This window comes from Melanotaenia boesemani, chromosome 6, assembly GCF_017639745.1.
Source record: "Melanotaenia boesemani isolate fMelBoe1 chromosome 6, fMelBoe1.pri, whole genome shotgun sequence".
NCBI classification, from domain to species: Eukaryota; Metazoa; Chordata; class Actinopteri; order Atheriniformes; family Melanotaeniidae; genus Melanotaenia; species Melanotaenia boesemani.
This window is the reverse complement of record NC_055687.1, coordinates 26,035,485-26,057,782: the sequence shown is the minus strand read 5'-3', so window position 1 is coordinate 26,057,782 and position 22,298 is coordinate 26,035,485. Positions and strand designations below refer to the sequence as shown.

Below are 22,298 nucleotides of genomic sequence, written 5' to 3'. Positions count from 1 at the left end.
CTTTTACAACTAGCTTATTCTGTTGGTATTTGCTCCAAATTGCTCCAAATAGCTAACTGGGAACAACCAATAACTTGCCACAATCTGTCCCAGTTGCGTTCTGGAAGGATGTTTATAACCTTTTCCACTGTCTCAGCTCATAGTTGTCTTGTTGGGGGCATGTTTGCTCTTATTATTTCTTAATTATTAATTAATTTCCAGATTGTTAAAGGTCTGAAAGACTGATTTCACTGTGACCTCAAATGCATAAATAGACCTGGGCAAGTATTTAACAGCTGATAACACATGATTTTGTCATTCTTTTCCATAAATTATAACATAACACTGTTATAGTATATATATATATATATATATATATATATATGTATGTGTATATATATATATATATATATATATATATAGCTTGATTGTATGATGATTCTCATACTTTTCTTCTGCCATTAAATCATGTTCAGTAAGGGCTCTGTTCTGGATATCTGTGGTACAGAAAGCCACAAAGTTATGAGATTTATGTCTTGTGGCAAAGCATATCCCTCCACGAGAGGAAGCTTTTGGCTGCTCATATAATCTTGTTTCTTAGTAAAAGTGTCAAAAATCAGTTCTGTAACTGATGTGACTCAGAAAAAATGTTTATTTGTTATAAAGTGTGCTGCCAAGTTCAGTTTAAACATTGTAAGGTATCATGAGAGTAGGTACTGGGGCATATACTACTGTGACATCTCAGGGATGTTTATCTGACAAGCAAGGTATTTTTTATCTTTATCTGAGCTCATTTGTGTTCAAACACAAATGCTCAAAAACAGATGGAAACTAGGACATGCCTCATCACTTTTCAAGTCAGAAATGTGTCTGCCAATTTTCCACCAACAAAAGCCAGCAATATTGCAAACCCATGATTTGTTTACACACATATATATATACACATTTCTATTTAAGGATGTAAGGGCATCTTTTCACTTTTCTCTTGAAAATAGGTTGAACAAAAAATTGAAGAAGTTTTATGCAATGATTAGTCAGATTGTTGTCATAAAATAATAATAATAATAATAATATATATATATATATATAAAAACAATCTTAGTGTATTTATGCTTTTGTTCATTTCCAGCTCATACAACACAGCCAACTTGATGGACGACTTGAGAGGTTTGTACAGAACAGCCGGCAAGCAGGGAAAGGGCATCAGCTTCATCTTTACTGACAACGAAATCAAAGACGAATCCTTCCTAGAGTACATGAACAATGTACTGTCATCAGGAGAGGTCAGGAGACTGTACGGGAGGGATTTATTCCCGTCCCCATTTTAACTTTAGTTTACTTTTATTTCCTTCCTCATTGTCTTCTTTTCTCATCTTTGTGGTGGCATTGATACTGTATGAACCCTGTTTTCCTCTTTTCCCCTGGCTTCTGTTTCATCCTCCCTCTACTTCCCTCTTTGGGTAACAATTTAAGCTGCAGATGCTTTTACAAGGGGAGGTAAATTGATGTGGGGACCAGGGAAGAGTGGCGAGGCTGTTTGAGTGCTATTTGTGTGCAGGTGAGAGGTTTGTGTGTCATGTTTGTACGTGTTGGAGAGAGACACTTGTGTTGCGGTAGTGCTTGGATGACAACAGGTGAAAGACGGTGACAGAGGGGACACAGATGAGAAACAAAATGGAAGAGCAAGTTGTTTGTGTGATGTTTCAATGGGAGTACCTAGCAGATGGTCAGACACATGTTGCTGCTTACCACAACACCACGTGTTCCTCAGACACTTTCCCCTCGCAGTTACTTGCTCTACTTCTTGGTATCAAGGGATTTAGTGAAAAGAAACAAAAACACTGAAAGAATGAGATTCTTTAATTAAACTTGCACAAACTGAGAACACCTTTCCAGAATTAAACAGTATCTGCTATTTAAAATCTAACTCACAGCTGAATTAGGCTTATCTAAATTTACTAGATTTTTATGTAACACATCTGAGTTGGCAGGTCTATCCCAACAGCCCAAATGTTGAATTGTCATTAGGCAAGACACTGAACCTGTAGCAAGAACACATTATAATCCCAATATGTTCACATCTGTACACCCTCAGTCACACATCTCTATCATTCAATGTCTCCATCCCATTCCCATAGCCCCTACAATTTCCAGATCTGTTACTCAACAAAAGAACTCACTTATGACTTTTAACATGGCACTTCTTAATACCTGCTCTCTTTTAAACAAATCTTTTATAATCAATGATCTTATTTCAGAGAATAAAATTGACTGTCTCTTTTTAACTGAAACCTGGCTTGATGCTGATGCTCCAGCTATCCTCACTGAGGCTTTTCCCCCAAATTTTAATTTTTTATTTTCAGTCAGGGGAGGCAGAAGAAGGGGGGGGGGGTACTGCATCAATTGCTCGAGGATCAATTTTAGCAAAAATATTGTTGTTTGATAATTACTCGCCATTTGAATATCATGTGTTTGTTTTTAGCAACCCACCTATTTTATCTGTGACTGTTTATAGACCACCCAAGCCTCCCTCCTGCTTTATACAAGAGTTTTCTGACTTTTTAACTGTAATACACTCAAAATACAGTAAAATTTTGATAACTGGTGATTTTAACCTACACATTGACAACAGATCTGATGCTCTTGCAGGGCGGTTTTTAAATATTTTAAACTGTCTAGATTTTAAACAACATGCCACACAGCCTACTCACAACAGGGGACACACCCTGGACCTGGTCATAACCTATGGTCTGTCCACTGGTGTGCCCTCTGTTGTTGACCTGGCTGTGTCAGACCACTACTGTGTGTTTTTTAACATCACCACTTTTAGCCAACAGGAGACCTAGGTGTGAACTGTGAGGAAACGATATATTACTTCTGAAGTAGCTGCGAATTTTATTGAAATTTTAAACCAAACTCTGCTCAGATTTTACCTCCATCATGTGATTTTATCCTGGATCATTTTGACAGCAAACTTAAGTCAGCTATCGATGCTGTAGCTCCTCTCAAAACTAAAATAATAAAATCCAAACCCACACCACCATGGAGGAATGAGCAAATCAAAGAACTCAAAAGACATTGCAAGAGAGCAGAGAGGAAATGAAGGAAAACAAATAAATAATTTTTTTTAGAAATTTCTCAGGAACAACTTAAAACCTACAATAAAACAGTTAAACAAGCCAGAACCCTTCATTTTTCCAATCTTATTACAGAAAACAAGAATAACCCCAAATTTCTTTTTAAAACAATAGATCTTTTAATAAATACAAGTTTTAATAAGTCTTCCATGCCTGCATCAGATGCTGCATGCAAGGATTTTTCATGCCACTTCAGAAGTAAAATCAATGGCATTAGATACAGTCTTTCATCTCAACAACATTTTGATTTAAACAGACCTGAAGCTTTGCTTTTACCTGAGGAAACACTGGAGAGTTTTGTCCTGGTTGATGCAAAGATGCTTGGTCGAGTTTTCTCCCAACTTAACACAACAACTTGCCTTTTAGACCCAATTCCCACATCACTTTTAAAAACATTTTATGGTTTCTTTGAGTGTGAGCTTTTAAACATAGTAAATTATTCTCTTCAGACTGGTGTCTTCCCTGCTGCCTTTAAAACGGCAATGGTGAGGTCCCTTCTGAAGAAGAGTAATTTAGAGATAGATAATCTTGATAACTACAGACCTGTATCCAATTTACCTTTTTTAAGGAAAATTATTGAAAAACTTGTCTTTATGCAATTACATGAGTTTTTGCATAAACATAATATTTTAGAAAATTATCAGTCTGGTTTTAGGACAAACCACAGTACCGAGACAGCCCTTTTAAAAATTGCTAATGATCTTAGATCTAACTTAGACTCACAGAAACTTTCTGTCCTGGTTCTACTGGATCTTAGTGCCGCCTTTGATACAGTTGATCACCAGATTGTACTAGACAGACTCAGAAGTCTGGTGGGCCTCTCAGGTACTGTTCTTAAATGGTTTTACTCGTATCTCACAGATCGAAAATTCTTTGTAAGTATGGATACATGCTCCTCAAAAATTCATGAAGTCAAGTGTGGGGTTCCCCAGGGATGAATTTTAGGCCCAATACTTTTTAATTTGTACATGTTACCTCTTGGGGATGTCATCAGGAGACACAGCATTGATTTTTACAGCTATGCTGATGACACACAGCTTTACATTGCCGTGTCTCCTGATGACCTGGAGCCAGTCAATGTCCTTTTAAACTGTCTTAGATATAAAATCATGGATGGCAGAGAACTTCTTACAGCTCAGTCAGGACAAACCTGAAGTTTTAATTATTGGTCCTGAAGACAAGAGAGAGATCATTTTACCAAAACTACATAATGCTGATGCATGCTTTTATTTTTAGTAGATTAGATTACTGTAACACCCTGCTCTCTGGTCTTCCCAAAAAGTCCCTTTTGAATCAACAGCTACTTCAGAACTCGGCGGCACGAGTTCTGACGAGGACCAGAGGACGGGAACACATTACAACAGTCTTACAATTGCTGCATTGGCTCCCCGTGCATTTCAGGATTGATTTTAAATGTCAAAGAAAAGTTAAACAAGCCTAAATCAGAATTTTATAGAAATAATTGTTAAGGGAAAAATGGTCTAATAAAAGCGAAACGTTTGTGCAAGCTAAATGAAATTGCACAAAAAATATTGTTTAAAGGGATGAGGTGATTACTCTTTGAATTACACACACATACACACAGCTATAAATAGATATTAAATAATGATGTTGCGATGTCAGTAACATAAATTAATGTGTTTCTGTCCTCAGGTGTCCAGCTTATTTGCTCGTGATGAGATTGATGAGATCCTCAGTGATCTTATCCCTGTCATGCGGCGAGAGTTTCCTAAGCGACCACCCACCAATGAAAAACTGTATGAGTATTTCATGTCCCGAGTTCGGCATAATCTCCATGTTGTGCTGTGCTTTTCTCCTGTTGGGGAAAAGTTCAGAAATCGGGCTTTGAAATTTCCAGCACTGATATCTGGTTGCACCATGGACTGGTTCAGCCGCTGGCCAAAAGATGCACTTGTTGCAGGTACATTTCCCCAGTATTTTTGTTTAGTTTGTTCCCCTGTTAGTGTTTTTCTTTACTTTTTTTACTGCTGGTATTTTGCTCAGTGTTATGAAATTAGGTATATCACATATGATCAGGAACATCATAATACTGAATTATCACTAGGTTTATTTATTTATTTTAAAAAAGTTCTCATGCGCTTTCACCCTATGATGTAATAATCATCTTATTTATCCAACTTTCATTACACAAATATTAGCCAACTTAAAAGTGTCAGCTTCAATTTAAATATAAACGTCAAGGAATTTTCCCCTCAAATAATTTTTAATTAACTTGTTTAGGCTTTAGTTTGTACAGTCGTCATTAAAAAAAAAAGATCAGGTAATGTTGTTTAAAAGCTTTATAAATATTCAGATACTTCCAAACTTGTGTCATTTATCAGTGTAGGCTTTATCTAAGCAGCTGCTTGACACCTTGAAAAGTAAAATGACTAATTCATACCCTTATAGCAGGAAAAGATTGTGTTGAAAATAGGTTCTCATGCCCAAAGGCCCCAAAAAACTCAATTAAACAGAACCATTTTCTAAGAAAATGGCCACTTAGCTATCCACAGAAAGAGAAATTTTATGGTGTCTGTCATCAGCCATGGTTGAGGGAGGAGTAGGACCCAAGTGCAGGATTAAGCTGACTGGAGGCAACTTAAAGAAGAAACTAGAGGGCTTTAATTAATAAGACTAAAACCAAGGGGGCCACTAAAGTAGAAAACGGTTGAGCAGTCAACACATGCAGCAGAGAAAAGATGACAAGTCTAGACACTAACAAGATGTTTGTGGAAATACAGCCTTGTAGAAAAAAAATTGGAAGTAAAACAAGATGGCTTAAAAAAAGTGTTTGACATAAAAACAATAAATAATTAATGCAAAACCCAAATCGTATCACATTTTTCCAAATCTGTTCAGCTTGTTCCAATAAAATAGTTTTTTTCAGCTTATCTGTTTTCTATCAGCCAGTTGCTATTCATTGATGTACATTGTCAATATTTTCCAATTATCTTCTCCTTTTGCCCTCGGTTTCGTAATATCCACTCTGTATTTTGTTGAATCAGTCAGGAACATGACTCAGATGTTATAACAATAGATGTACAAAAGTCAATAATTCATCATGTCCCAAGCAGAGACAGTCATTTCTGCTTGAAATCTATCTTTTAGATCTGGGATGTTCAAATCTGTTACTCCATGTCCGCTGTCCTGCAGGCTTTCCTGCATTATACACCTAACTCATATTGGGTCGTTAGCAGGCTTGTGCACGAGTTGAGCATTTTAAGGGGATTAGAAGTAGGTTGAAGTAGAGAAATGTCAAAAACCTGCAGGACAGTGGCATATGAGGACAGTGTCTAGCTTAACTTGGAAGCAAGTTAGAAATACTTATGTTTTAAATATCAACTATCTGTTTTTTTATTGAACTAATTCTTATTTTTAACGTAATGTCCTTCAGTTTCGGAGCACTTCTTATCTGTCTACGACATAGACTGCTCCCCTCAGGTCAAAAAGGAGGTGGTCCAGTGCATGGGCTCCTTCCAGGATGGTGTAGCCGAGAAGTGTGTGGAATATTTCCAAAGGTATTGTATTTTTTTATCATTATTTTTTTTATGGATTATAAATGTTTGGGTCATTTAAAATAAATATTAGTTTAATATAATAGTTTTAAATAAAGTAAGAAACACACTAAAATATAGTTGTAATTGTATCTCCTCATTTGATCCATTTGTGGGGCTACAATAACATGTATTTCTTTTGTGCTACATATTCTTTAGTTAATTTAGCACAAAAAAATATTGACTCGGAGGCATTAAATTTGTTGAAAATTCTGGATAATTACATTAAGGTTTCAGTGAATTTTCAGCATTTTGAAATGTCTTGAAATCAATCTAATGCAATCTCAATTTAATTTAGATACCGGCGCTCCACCCACGTCACCCCCAAGTCCTACCTGTCCTTCATTCAGGGCTACAAGACCATCTATAAAGAGAAAAGGTCTGAAGTCCAGACACTGGCCAACAGGTAAACAGACTTTAAAGAATTAATGCAATAATAGTTGCAGCGGTGTATAGCACTTATCAGTTGTTAAGATGGCTTTCAGTTTTTTAATCTGAAGTTCTCCATTTCTTTTTTATGTATTATGTATTTTTAAAATAACTAAGCAACAGGCCAGGGTCCTACATGGTTTGGGAGTCAGGAACAGTAATCAAGTCTTAAATGTCAGTAACTGTGTCTAGATTTATTTTCATGAAATCCACTGTTAAATCTATGAATGCCATCCTTCCATTTTCCATACCCCTTATTCCATTTCAGGGTTTTGGAGAAGCTGGAGCCTACTCCAGCAATTAGCAGGCGAGAGGCAGGGGTACACTCTGGACAGGTCACCAGTCTACTGACCCTTGAATGCCTGACATTTATTGGGAAACCATGACATTAAAACATTTGACCTGACATGTGATACCAACAAGCCAGTGATGAAAAGCTTATGTTATGTACAGCTATTTTCACCCCCTGGTGCCAAAGAGACCAGTGTTTCAGGCAGAATGTCATGTAGTTAATTTCAAAAGCCCTGTGGATATTTACAATTAAAGGACCCTGGTAGTGACTTCCAACTGCCTTCCAGATTGACAAGTAAATGCAGTAAGAGCAAAGGTACAAGGATGCAAGAACTTTACTTGGCTTGACTGACTGTATTGGGCATTTCTCTTGATTAGGATGAATACCGGTCTCAAAAAGTTGAAGGAGGCATCAGAGTCTGTAGCAGCTCTCAGCAAAGAGCTGGAGGTGAAAGAGAAGGAGCTTCAAGTTGCCAATGACAAAGCTGATATGGTAGGCAGAGTTCTTTTTTTCCTCCCTGTTCTCTCTCTGTGTTTTTGTCTGTCTAAGGTTTGGAGAGTGCCTCTCTACACACTCTCCACAGACTTTGCTTTCCAACAGCTGTCTCTTTTGAATTATAACGTAAACAGTCTGTGATGAACCGTACTGCCAATGTTAGACTCATCTGCATTCTGCAGATATGAATATTTATAATCTTGTTAATTTTGCAATATTTTCACGTAAGTGTATGTGCAATTAGATGCACATTTACATAATCAGAAGTGAAATCAATAGCCTTTTTTTCTGCATGAATAAGTAAATAAATCTGTATTTGTCAGACAGTGCTCTGGTGTTTCACACATTAGAGGTAAGTTGTAAAGTGTAGACTTTCAAGTCAGTGCTTTCTGGTTATTACATTTTGTGTAAAAATGTGATTCTACTACATTGTGAAATTATATGAATTTATATGTAATGGGATAAGTTTATACTACATATTTGGAGTGTATGTGTAGTTATTTGGGCTAAGGTTTACTAATTCTAATCATTTAAGTCCATGTTGATATGCCCACTATTCAGTTTCTCTCAATTTCTTTGAAAACTGATCAGCATGTATGGTATATGATTACCATATCTTCCTACTGTATAGAAAATAAGATAAAAATCAAGAGTGCTCTGCTTCATGGCCATGTTCCTTTTTTCTTCCAGGTGCTGAAGGAGGTGACAGTAAAAGCCCAGGCAGCCGAGCGGGTGAAGGTAGAGGTGCAAAAAGTAAAAGACAAAGCCCAGGCCATAGTAGACAGTATTTCAGCTGACAAAGCCATTGCTGAGGAGAAACTCGAAGCCGCCCGGCCGGCTCTTGAGGAGGCAGAGGCTGCTCTGCAAGTATGGCACTCATATTTATAAATTTAATATGCAGTTTTCACGTGTCTCTTCAATATTCTTTTCCAATGGCAGACATACTGTATTTCATATCACTTATTTGCATGTAAATAAGACAGAACCCACAGCCTCAACAATCTGATGCTAACTAGTTTTTAGTTTTGCAGATCAGCCCATTAGCATGTTTTTAATAAAAACGTTTATTCAGCTTTTTCTTAGTTGCTTTAATCTACTTTATCAGCATGTTTCTGGCCTGGTTATACAAGAGTTTGTCCCTACGCCTGAATGCCTCTTCTTTGGTCTGACAAAGCTTCCTCAGTTGCACTGTAAATCATGGTTTATAATTGTTAAATGGGTCCTGGTAGTGACACACATCCTCTCAATAGCTGTTGTTGGCTGTCACTGTATCAGTGACATCCTTTAGAAATTAGATGGCACTTGAGTCAGTGCAGTCGAAGCAGATTTGTAGGTACTCCTCCTCTTCTTTGGTCCATTTCCTCACAGTCTTGGCAACAGGTTTGGTGAATTTTTGTTTTTGCATGTGGTCTAGGAAAAGATAGACCAGGCAGTGATCAAAACTACTGCTCTGAGAACTAAGATTAATTAACTGATGCATTGTAGTGATCTTAGTGATCTTGCATGCTTCTGTCTCTGGTAAGGCTTGCAATGTCATGTCTGTGTTTAGGTAGCTCATGTGTTAAATTAATTTGACTAAAATTAGCAATAATAATAACAACAGACCAGGGGTTATTGTCCTGTTCCTAAAATCTGGTCAGCCAGAATTTGTAGTGACGCTCCCACGCAGGCCTTAGTTTACTACCTTACAGTTTACTAAGCTTGGGCAGCACAACCTCTTTAACAATGTTACATCTTTCTACCAACCGTCATTGATGTAGAAACAAAATCTGCCTCCTCTTGTTTCCCTCTGTGACTCAGTGATCTGATCTGCTCTGAAGAGACGGATGCCTGGCAGATTCTCTATCAAGGATGGCTCTATTTAGCCAGGTTTCCATAAAACAGTCACACAGACAAAACTCATTACTTTTGTTGGCAAGAAAGTGGAGGTTTGCCAGGTGAATATTCGGCAAAACAGACTTTTCCCAGAAAACAGAAACTGCACTGAATTCTGATGCAGGTTTTGGGAAATTAGGCTTCCCTTGGTGGTTCGATAGATGTCAGAGTAATTATTGCATTTTCTCCCATTCATGTACCATGCTGTTTTTGCCAGAATCATTTTGCCCTAGAAATTAGCTTGAAGGGTAAAAAAAAAGCGTCAGAAAACTGAGTGTTATAGTTTAATGTGCTTCACTGTGATGCTGAATGTGCATTGAAGCAATTTATTTTCTTGCTCTCTTACTTAGTTGGGCCTCAGGGTGCCACTTAGAGCCCTATGTGACTTGTTATGCTGAGTGGAGCTGCCTCAAGGTTTTGCCTTTAGTCTTCCTTCCTTGGTGTGTCTAAAGTTAGTAAGGTGGTCTGGGGCCTGGAGCTCCATCGTAATTATAGCTTTCCTCCTGGGTAGGCAGTTGCCTACCAATCTCCTATGGCAGGTCCATGATTAGAATTGTTATCTTTCAGCTGCACACAGAAACATTGTATTTCCAAACAGAAAGCCCTGGGAAATGTGCTATAATTTATGGCCGTATATTTCTATCGTGTATTAATTACAGGTGAAAAAAAAATAAAATAACACAAAACTTAATTTATTTAAAAAATTTAACTTTAAAGGGGGAAACTAATATATAGACTCATTATATGCAAAGTGAGATATTTCAAGCTAGGGCTGCAACTAATGACTATTTTGATGGTCGATTAGTCGCCGACGATTAAAACGTCAAGTCGACCAATCGGATTATGTATCTCATGATTATTATAAATGGCTCTTATTTCACTTTTAGCTTTGAAATTTTGCATGAGGTTGTCATGTAAGTCCGACGTGCCTCCTCTTTAAATGTTCGAGCATTGCAGACGTACTTCCATGGTGCACAAGGTTCACTTTACAAGTCTCACATGCATTTAATTTATTAAGTTTAACATGAAGTTATCCCAGACTTTTGACGTCCTCTGCCACCGTTTTGCTCCCTGGTCCGCTGCCTTATTTTTCCCCTGGCAGACTTTATTGCGCATGTACAACTCTCAGCAGAGATAAGAAAAGAAGACGATGTCTCACTCTGTAGTTTTGTTTTGTTTTTTGTTTTTTTGTGCATGTGCGTTGTGCAACTCTCAGCAGAGATAGGGAAGAAAACTGTAGTTTTTTTAATTTATTTATTTATTTTTTTTTTTTCCGACAATAGTCGACGTGTAAATTTATTGTTGACTATTTTTATTGTCGACAACGTCGACTAATCATTGCAGCTCTATTTCAAGCATTTATTCATTATAATTTTGATGATTATGGCTTATAGCTTATGAAAACCCCAACATCATAATCTCAGAAAATTTGAATATTTCATAAAATAATTAAAAAAATTATTTTGAAAACAAATGTTGACCATGTGAAGAGTATAGTCATGCATCTGAACTCAGTACTTGGTTTGAGCCCCTTTTGCATGAATTACTGCCTCAGTGTGGTGTGGCATGGATGTTATCAGGCTGTGGCCTTGCTGGGGTTTAATGGAAGACCACGATGCTCATCTTTCTCTGCTCAACAGACCAGTTAATTTTTTCTTTAGCTCAGATAATACGCTTCTGACATGTTTAGTTTAGGAGCAGCTTGACAAGAGGAATCGTCTTTTGAACCCAACGTCCAGGATCCGTCTGTGTGTGGTCCACTCCTTTGAAGCTCCCCCACATTTTTTAATGTCTTTTTCGTGACAATTCTCTCCAGGCTGCGGTCATCCCTGCTGGTTGTGCACCTTTTTCTTCCATATGTTTCCCTTGCACTCAACTTTTTATTGATGTGCTTTGATAGAGCACCTTAAGAGCATCCAACTTCTTTTGCAATTACCTTTTGAAGCTTTGCCGCCTTGTGGAGGATGTCAATGATGGTTTTAGGCACAACTGTCAGGTCAACAACCATCCCCATGATTGTGAATTCTACTGAAATAGACTGAGACCATTTAAATGCTCAGAAGTCCTTGCTGATGATTTGGATTAATTAGCTGATAGTGTGTGGCACTTAGAGGCTACAATATTAAATCTTTTCACAATATTCAAATTATCTGAGATTTAGATTTTTGGGTTTTCATAAGCTGTAAGCCATAATCATTAAAGTTATAACAAATAAATGCTTGAAATATCTCACTTTGTATATAATGAGTTTTTAAGTTGAATAAGTTGAATTACTGAAATAAATAAAGTTTTGCATGATATTTACATTTTTTTTATTTCACATGGAAGTGTTTTATAGGATTTTTAACAAATAAAACCACTTCTCCAGCTGTAATGGATGCTGAGCAGTGTAAGACATTTGATGTGTCTTCATTGATGTCATCTTTAACATAATGGTGGAGGCCATGGGGCATAGTGGAAGTTTGTTAACTTTTTACTTTTCTGTGTTTGGAATGCAGATTTTCCAGTAGTGAATATTATTGAATAGTTCTCCAAAAATGAGTAGCATAAATTACTTTGCCACTACAAAGTAAGCACCATTCATAAGCATTATACCAAGAGAACACAGTAAACAAAACTGAATAATTATGACAAAACACTTTGTTAAGTTTTTAACAGATTAAATGGGCAATAGAAGATTTCTGTCGCAGATTCAGATGATAAACCAGACTTTTCTGCTGGTTTAATTCTTGAGCAGGTGATTTACAATAAACATGGGCTGAGTAGGAATGGAGCAAGGAGAAGTTCAAAGTTCAAAAGAGAGAAATGATGAAACATATGTAGGATGTCTGATTAGGCAGCTATACAAGTCTCACGGGGACATTTCCCCTAGTTTTCTAATGCCTCTCTTTGCAATCTGTCCCTTGAGGTAGTTCTGTCCCTCTACTGAAATTCTATAATTTTAACAGAATTAATAGAGAGATTCTTGTTTTATTATCCTCGGTCTTGGTAGTGCCTCTGGTTTGTATTTTTTTCTGCATATTTCTGCTCCTTTGTTATTCTAAAACTGCAGAATTGTGTCTAATCTTTATTACTGCACATGCCCTCCATTGAGCATGGTAATTAAAAACAAATTACTATATTCTTTCTTCTCATCTCAGACAAACTTGTAACATGGACTGTGTTCCTCCAATTTGTTGGCATACTAAAATCGCCTTATCTATTATCCTCTCCTTCCCACATGCTTCCTGTTCTTTTGTGTGTATCCCTGTGCACTAAGAGTAATTGAATGACAATGCCCATGCTGTAATGTAAACAAAAAGAGGGACCATTTTAACACATACCAAATCTTGAATCTCATTGTTTAATTTCCAACAATCTCTCCTTCATGCAAAATACTGGTATAGTAAAAGTGCTGCTCTCTTATCGTTTTCTTTGTCTTTACTCACACAGACTATCAAGCCATCAGACATCGCCACAGTGCGAACACTTGGCCGACCCCCCCACCTGATCATGCGAATCATGGACTGCGTGCTACTGCTCTTCCAGAGGCGGGTTAATGCTGTGAAAATCGATCCAGAGAAAAACTGCAACACTCCATCCTGGCAGGAGTCTCTAAAACTCATGACAGCTGGAAACTTCCTGGGTAGCTTACAGGTACAATTTACAGGTCCCGTTTACATCAGTTTACTGTGCACTGTTCAGGAACATGCTACAGGACTTCTTTCTTCATTATTCCTTCTGCATCTTTCAGCACCTGAAGTATTTCCTGTCTTCGTCTCTGTCATTGTATAGCTTATCACTTCATTAGTTCTCTGCATATTTTATAGTCTTTACAGTAGATTTACCTTTAATGTTTTTAATTGACAGTAGTGTTGCAAGGGTGGCTAATATGTGCTCATCATGTACAGATGGAAAATGGTTACAATTCAGTACCACTTCATACCATCCCTTTTCGTGTCTTTCTTTCTTTTGAAGCAATTCCCCAAAGACACCATTAATGAAGAAATGGTGGAGCTGCTGCAGCCCTATTTCGAAATGCCAGACTACAACATTGAAACAGCCAAGAGGGTGTGTGGCAACGTAGCTGGCCTTGCATCCTGGACCAAAGCAATGGCCTCATTCTTCTCCATCAACAAGGAAGTCTTGCCCTTAAAGGTAAATATACAAAGTGGAAAATGAAAGTATAGTGTTTGCTAGTTGCATCAAATATGTGAGATTTTTTCTTTTTTTGGGGGGGGGGGGCTCCAAAAGAAAAGAAAAAGACCAAGAACAAAATACATGAAGATGAGTTTTTGAGATAGACATATTTTATATCAGCTAGCAAAGTTGCTCCCTAAATGGACATCATCATTACCTCAGTGAACATACAACAATAAGGTTTATGCCCCCTGTGCAATATCTGATGTCCCGTGTGTCTGCTTTTCTGCAGAAAAGCTCCTGGCTGTGGAAACAGCACAGAGTATCTCAGATATGAAACTAATTTATTCAATAAAAGGACTCCTAAATTTAATTACTACATTTTAAACCTTGGATTATGAATAGAACACAGAAGAAATAAAAATAAATTAGATTTCTCTCTTTTCAAGGTTTCAGGGGGCCTATTTAGTCTTTGTTTTTCAGACCCAAAAGTGATTTTTCTTAAGGCTTAGTCATGAAACCAAATGCGCTACTATCAATCAGTCTTGTTGGGGGCACTGAGATCATACAACTCTTATCTGCATCTGCTATTTAAGACATTATTCCCTATGAAGTAATATGAAACAGATTTGAGTTGGTATCTATGAGCAAACACTAGAACTCTTTTTCGGGTTTATAACTTCTATATTATTGCCCTTTTTTTTTTAAATATAAATCCAGCATAATCAAAAGATTAAGTCTATGTCTCACATATACAGTATATATACATACATATATGCATACTTTCAGAGAAATTTCTCTGGCTTTCTGCACATATAATTAGATATGCGGATGTGTTTTGATTCAAGAGAGTTACATATCTTCTTTGATTTTTTATTCTACATTAAAACTGAACTAAGTGTATTTACATGTACAAGCAAGTAAGTCTTTATGGTGTTTCATAAAACTGTATAAAGAAAAGTGAAAAAAAGACAACCTGATTAATGAGCACAGCAGTGCAGCCCCCCCAACCACAGAGCACTGCAAGCTTCAGTATATTTCACCAACATCTGCTTTCACCTAGTTGCTTAATTGCTATCTCTGGGGCAGTACCATTCAGTGAAAGCTCTTCAGTCCAAATAGACACAATAAAAATTGTAAGACTGGACAGTTTCTCTCTGCTTACCCTTATATATAAACTGGAAAACATTGTTTCTTCCTTCTTAAATAAAAAAATCAAATCTTTGGTTTAACCAACATTCAATTTAGAAAATTTTGCATCACACCAGCTGAAAAGTAATTTCTTTCTTTTATAAGTTCAGTTTAACAAGATTTAGCAGACAGACCAGAGTAATGTCACCTGATATTTTCCTGATTTGACATTAAACTTCTGGAAGCATACAACACAGTGCATCATCTACACGTTAATCTAGATTACAAGGAAGGAAACCTCTGTTACCTTCATTATATGTAAAATCAGAGCTTTTTAAACTTGTTAATCACACTAGTTGTCTTGGGAATCATCACAAGACAAATTGCTATCCACATTAGTGCCAGGGGAGATGAAGGGTACACCCTGGACAGATTGCCAGTCCATCGTAGCAGGATAGACAAAGAAAGAAAAAATGATGAGGGACCGAACCAAACTGGTCAGCAGAGACATATAGGGTGTGTGGCTGAGCAGAGCACTATTTGCCTTGAGGGGTCAATCCTCATCAGCATTAAAAACACCTGGGCTGCAGGGTTTACTGGTACCTTCACTTGTAACAGATTGCATGCTGTTCCAAAGATCGAAGACAGTGAAATATATGTCCTTCAACTCTTTCCTTATATGTTCATGTAGTCTGTTTCAGTTCTTTTTGAGCTATTTTGAGAAAATATTTGTCACCACTGAAGGTGTCTTTTTTTCTGGTAATAACAGCTTTGATGTCCCCATTCATCCACTGTTTATTCTTAGCCTATTTTATGTGTTTACAGGGAGTAAAGCACATTTATTATGATAATTTATCAAACAGGTGGCTTTGTCATAGATATTATCCAGATCAGTAATTAAAATTAATCCTAATTAGGGCAATCAGCCTTTGTCTTTGGCAGAGCTGGCTGCTTTCAAACCACCATGGTATCTCTGATTGTCCATGTAGAGGAAGCAACACAGCAACAAAACCTAAGTTCTAACCAAAGGTCATTTCTGTCATGTCACATTATTTATTAGTTTTTGTTGTCTAGCTTGTTCTTTCGAATGTGTAGTCTGTGGATGTCCAGTGCATGAAAACCATTTTAAAGCTTTAACTGAGTGCACTTATATTTTTGGACAGTTCACTAAACAGTCCCCCGTTTCACTCTGCTTCCATTATCCCCCTTCTCACTGTCCCGGCTGTCTCACTTTCCCCTCTGGTTCTGTCGTTTCCCTCTTGCACATACAGAAACACTTATTTTGTTTTTACCACATTATCTACAACCTCCATGAGAAACCCCTGCCTCTCATCCTGACCTTTTGCTTAAGCAGGGAACACAGTTCTAGCAAATTGATTTTGTGGTTTCCAGTTCAGTGGTGTCGTCTCTTTAAGCCAGCCAGACTGCCAGACGACAGACAGGCTGGGAGACAAGCCTGGATGGTCCTCTCAGATGTCAATTAATAATAAATGGCAGTGTCAGACTCCTTTTACACAGCCACCTAAACACACTCACATATGCACACACTAAGGCAACATTACAATCTTCCTTCAAGTCTAAATATCTAAACCTCCAGCATCGCCTCGACAATAATTTTCTTCTTATCTGTCATGTTAAGTCTCTTTTTTAATTTCCAATTAATCTCTACCTCTCTAATTTCCTCACCTACATTACTAACCTCTCATTTTTAAATCTGTTTTTGCACCCTGGACACAGCTTCACACTTTTAAAACCTAAAATTAAATTAATTAGTTAATTTAAATGTTTTTTTTTTTCTTTTTAGTAGTTATTTTATTATATCTCTGCAAAACATGCCCCTAGGTATTTAAGCATTAGCTCCCATCAGATTTCTCCACCTTTATCAAATATGGTAAATCTTCATTCTTTTGCCTTTTCTCTCTCTGTGGAACTGACCAACTTTTATGTACAAAAAAATACAACACTTCTCTTTCTCTGTTGTTTTCATTCTTAGGCTAACCTTGCAGTGCAGGAAAATCGTCTGGCCATAGCTAACGTTGACCTTCAGAAAGCTCGGGCGGAACTGGATGCCAAGCAGGCAGAGCTGGATGTGGTACAGGTGGAGTATGAGAAGGCCATGATGGAGAAACAGGTAAGAAATGTGAATAATTCCCTCCAAACGTAATTATGAAGTGGTACACCAGGCAACAAAAGATCTGTAATATCTGACAATACGGTTAGATATTACTGTATGTTAAGCAAATGCAACTTAATTCTTCCAGATTCTTTTCCAGATACTTGTTTTAGCTCAATTAAGTAAATATTGTGGTTTAATGTGTGGGAGCCAGTAGTATATTGTGTGACAAATAAGTGTCTTTAACATGCCGTAAAAAAACCTAAACCTTTGTCACAGTAATACATTGATTAAATAAAGAAAAATTTCTTAAGCTTATGTTGTCACCACAACAGCCGCCACTTGATGTCATTTATAACCAGTTAGTGTTTCATGACCGCAGTTGGTACTAAAGTTACATTTTTAACACGTCATTGACGTTTTGGCTTTGTCGTTATCACAACAGGTGTTGTTTCTTAGATCAGAACAATCAATAAAATCTAGAAAAGCGTGGAGTCTGTGAACTGAAATATTCAAAGATTTGGACATTTTCTCCAAATGCAGCATAAAAACAAAAGAGAAGCTTCAATAAAAATGCAAAAGGACCCAAACTGAGTTAACCAAAAGCCGCTTTTCAAAATTACTGCAACAAACATCAACGCTTTACTATTATGCATTTGTGCAAGTATGTGAATCTTCTTCGTGTATGTGTTTTTCCTCATCAGTACTCTCTGTTCTGTGATGAATAACAACATGTAAATGGAACGCTATGTGCATCAAGACTTTCTGATTAAAACATCTGGACAGCCTGATTTGACTATTATAATTTCATGATTAAGACACAGAGCTGTTCATCTGCAAGGGCTGGCAGTAAAATTTACAGGCTTATTGTGAATGAGTTTTAGGACACAAATAGTTTAATTTTATATTATTCAAAACCAGTCTTTATTGATTAAACAGACATTTTCTCTATTCTGTAAATAACCTCATTACATGTCTGTGAGCAGCTGATGAGGAGATAATTATGTTAGACAGTTTAAAGATGATCCACTAAAGATGGCATAATTTATCCTGGAAAATTAATTTAGTCATTTAGATTTGATAAACCTATTCATAGAAATGCAAACTCTTCTGTCCATCATAGACTGTGGTGTCCAGGGCTGTTGGCATAATTATCCAACATACACTATTTGAGATGTATAAGCCTCATACAGGTAGGCAACATTGACAGATAGGAGTTGGAATGAATCTAGCTTGCATGTGTTAGGGCTTAGGGACCAGGTGGAAAATCACAATGTGATTAAAAAAACCAGAACATGCAGGTATGTTTGTCATCTTTACAGCAGTGCTCCTATAAGATCCTTTTGGTGCTGAGAGGAAAATCCCTTTTTAAGCCACAAACAACTGATTACATGAATGTACACCCTCTGCCTAGAAATGCATACTTTAGATTGTTATGAATACTTTTTAATTGATGAATAATAGTTGGATAGATCAAGATGCAGTAGGACAGACAGACAACACAAAATAGACAAATGGACATGCTGACCTGTTTGTTGGACCATTCAGACACTGATGGAGGATGCTGAGCGCTGCAGGCACAAGATGCAGACAGCATCCAGTCTCATCAGCGGCCTTGCTGGTGAGAAGGAGAGATGGACAGAACAGAGCAAAGAGTTTGCTGCCCAAACCAAACGACTTGTGGGTGGGTTTCATAACAACTGTACAAAGAAAAACTGTAGCATCAGTAATATGTCTGGAATAGATAATAACAGAATTGGTACTCCATTATTTATAACACTGAGTGTGGTGTGATGAACATTTAATCAATGCATTTTTATACTTTTTATAATATATAAACTGCACTACTAACTGTAAAAAATGCCCCACGATTTAACATTATTTATAGCTTTTTTTATTTCCTCAGCACAATCAAAGTATCTGATTGTGCTGGGACTTCTTTTTAACATTTTTTAAAAGTTGAATGACACATTGGTATTCTTGTTTTAGGAGATGTTCTTCTGGCCACAGCATTTCTTTCTTACTGTGGGCCCTTTAATCAGGAGTTTCGGAATCTCATGCTGAGCGACTGGCAGCGGGAGTTGAAGCAGCGTTTCATCCCATTTGGCAGCAATCTCAATCTGACTGAGCTGCTCATTGATGCACCCACTGTTAGTGAGTGGAACCTCCAGGTAAGTCTGTGTTTCTAAATACTACAAAGGTGTTTTGATATAATATATATTCTGAGATTAATTATTCTGCCTTGAAATCTGCACTGAGATTTTGTCCATTTTCTCTCAGGACACATTGCTTGACATTAGTCTTACAGTATGCAACTGCAAAAAGATAAATACATTTATTATTGAAATGTTTAAAGCTTCTCAATGAAATACTTGACAGTAAGTCTAAATAATCAAAGATAAAAAGAAATGTTTCATAGGTGTATTAATTAGCTGGAAATGACTTAATAAAGCATGAAGACTGAGACTCATCAGTCATTCATCTGCTATCTTACAGGGGCTTCCCAATGATGACTTATCAATTCACAATGGCATCATTGTGACCAAAGCAGCCCGCTTCGCTCTCCTTATTGACCCACAGACACAGGGGAAAATCTGGATTAAGAACAAAGAATCCAAGAATGAGTTGCAGGTTTGTTTGTTTTTGTTGTTTTTATTTTTTGTTTGTTTGTTTGATTGAAGCATTGTTTCAATTATATTGATTTATCCCAGAACTTTACCAATCTTTCCACCTTACCAGTTTATTGACTTTTATGGAGCTAATTTTACAGCATAACAGACATCTCTCTACTCTGCCCAATTACCTGTGGCAGTTTTGATCTCTGGTAGATTCCAAAATCTTGATATCACATTTTAGAAATAGTAGTTTCATATTGTGCTTCTGCAGCACGCTGTTTGCTTCTGGCTGTTTCACCTGTCTAAAATGGATAGCACATTGGAAAAAGTACATCTACAGGCATCAAAAGCTCAGCCAAGGTCACTGCACCTGTAAGCTTCAATTTCTGTACTGAGTCAAAGCTTTCTGCAGATGTATTATGGCTCTCTGTGTGTTATGTATTATGTATGTCAATGTATTATGACACAATCGATCAGTTAATCAATCAGGTTTTATTTGTATAGTAATTACCATGCAAACTAAATGTAGCACAAAGTGCTTAACAAAGTTCAAATGCAAAAACCAAGTAAAAACAAAAGGAATGAGCATTAAGACAGCACTCAGAGTAGTAGTTTTAAATCTCATCTGCAAGTAACATCAGCAGACTAGTGGTCCATTTTAAAGTAATGTATTGTGTGCATTATTATGTCTGTCATAGAACAAGTGACATTTTTTCATCTACAGCCATTTGAGCATGTTGAATGGGATATTAACATAATATAATTGCCCTTATTTTAAATTTGGTTTTACTTTTCTGATTTTAGATCACCTCACTGAACCACAAATACTTCAAGAACCACCTTGAAGATAGTTTGTCTCTTGGTCGACCCCTTTTAATTGAAGATATAGGGGAGGAGTTGGATCCTGCGCTCGACAACATTCTCGAGAAAAACTTCATCAAAACTGGCTCCACATACAAGGTAAAAAGGCAGAAATATTTCTACCGAAACCCTTTTATACACAATTTCTTGTGTCCTGGTCTTGCTTTCAGCGCTAGTGAGACTGCCAGATCGCCCTTGCCATGGCAGCTGTCACACCTGTAGCAACACAGAGGGGAAGCTTGCTGGCTTAAACTGCACAGTACGGGCAGTACTGGCTAATGGCCAGAACCAGATAGATCACCTGCCCTTAATTAGTGATTTGGGACACATGGAAATAGTTTCATAATGTTCTCTCACTCTTTTTGTATGCAGACAAACATGAATTAATGACCTCTGCAAACTCTGTCTCAACTGGTTTCTAATGTTGTTACCTTTATTAAATCTTCAGTATGGAAAGTCAGCAGACCAGCTCTGATGCAAAGGTATTTTATATAGATTATGACCCGTTTTTACTCTGTGTTCTTAAAGTATGCATACATTTGTCCCAGCTGCAGTACTTTTAATCTTTCATAGAAGCAACAGACAGACATCAGAAAATCAGTCTGATGTTGACACTTGTTTTACCTCCTGCTCTGTCACTTTTTCTGTACCTCATAGCCTCAGGGAATGTCCTTTTGGGTTTCTTTACTGAATCAGCCATGGTATGCATCCAGAATGGCCAGTGTGTTGAAAACTATGCCAAAATGCAGCAGTCATGTGATGCTCTGGGCTGGAACACAAAGTTATGAAGTGCAGTTTTTCAGCCTCGGGATACTTCAGGGCAACAACAGCTCCAGGAATGTGCATAATGAATGTCAGTGTGTCATCGAAACGAGTCAGAAACACAGAGCTTTAAGGTTGGAAAGTTATGTAGTGTTTTATATAAAGCCACGTAAAAAGTGGACCCTTTGTCTAATTCTTTGATTTTATATGTGAAGGTATTATTAAAATCTGGTTTTATCAAGGGGTTAAAATTATGGTAAACACAACTCCAGTGAACAACAGCACTCAACATATTTCACTGTCATTTTAAAATGAGACTAAATGAAAAAGCAATGTATGAAAAACTCCCATGATTAAACAGCTCGAGAGCCACCTTCAGCAGCAATAACTAACAATAAGAAATAAATTACATGATCTGTCTCTAGGTATCTTAAATTTTATCTGTACCATGAATGTCCTGTTTAGTTTACTTTCCTAACATCAATTCAGTTGTTGCGCATGATGTACTTTTAGAAAACTGTAGTTGATTCCGGCAATTCCAGTCTTGAAGAAAAACATTTTGGATTCATGCAAACAAAATCATGGCTTTAATATTAATAATGTTTATATTAGTCACGTAATTTAAATCTAATTTAAAGTAATGAAATGTGGCTTTCTTGGATTAACATTAGCTGCACACAAACTAATTAAAACATGATAAATCTCATTTCTGAATAGAAAACATAAACTAGACCAGCGAATTGAATCCATAAAGATTTTTTTTCGTTTTAGAAATGATGAGAAATTAAAACCAGCATTGTGCACACCATCTTTTGCTTTTGAACTTGTAATTTGTAGATGGACCATGCAACAAAACAAAAGTATACATACTGCCTTTTCACCCAGCATTCTCATTTTAAGTTAATTTTGAAGATTGCAGGTTATGGTTTGAGTCTG

General features: G+C 37.0%; 1 protein-coding gene across 1 annotated transcript in view; it reads left to right on the top strand.

Annotated features, from left to right (window-relative positions):
* The window catches only part of dnah5 (dynein, axonemal, heavy chain 5), a 111,915-nt gene that overhangs the window by 61,740 nt on the left and 27,877 nt on the right, over nt 1-22,298 (top strand). Inside the window, exons 59-71 of the mRNA XM_041989067.1 lie at nt 1,109-1,262; nt 4,770-5,037; nt 6,511-6,634; nt 6,969-7,076; nt 7,769-7,883; nt 8,577-8,753; nt 13,194-13,397; nt 13,719-13,898; nt 17,005-17,142; nt 18,673-18,808; nt 19,114-19,295; nt 19,621-19,755; nt 20,544-20,699. Of these exons, the coding sequence (XP_041845001.1) occupies nt 1,109-1,262; nt 4,770-5,037; nt 6,511-6,634; nt 6,969-7,076; nt 7,769-7,883; nt 8,577-8,753; nt 13,194-13,397; nt 13,719-13,898; nt 17,005-17,142; nt 18,673-18,808; nt 19,114-19,295; nt 19,621-19,755; nt 20,544-20,699 (2,077 nt within the window). The remainder of the gene's footprint in view (nt 1-1,108; nt 1,263-4,769; nt 5,038-6,510; nt 6,635-6,968; nt 7,077-7,768; nt 7,884-8,576; nt 8,754-13,193; nt 13,398-13,718; nt 13,899-17,004; nt 17,143-18,672; nt 18,809-19,113; nt 19,296-19,620; nt 19,756-20,543; nt 20,700-22,298) is intronic.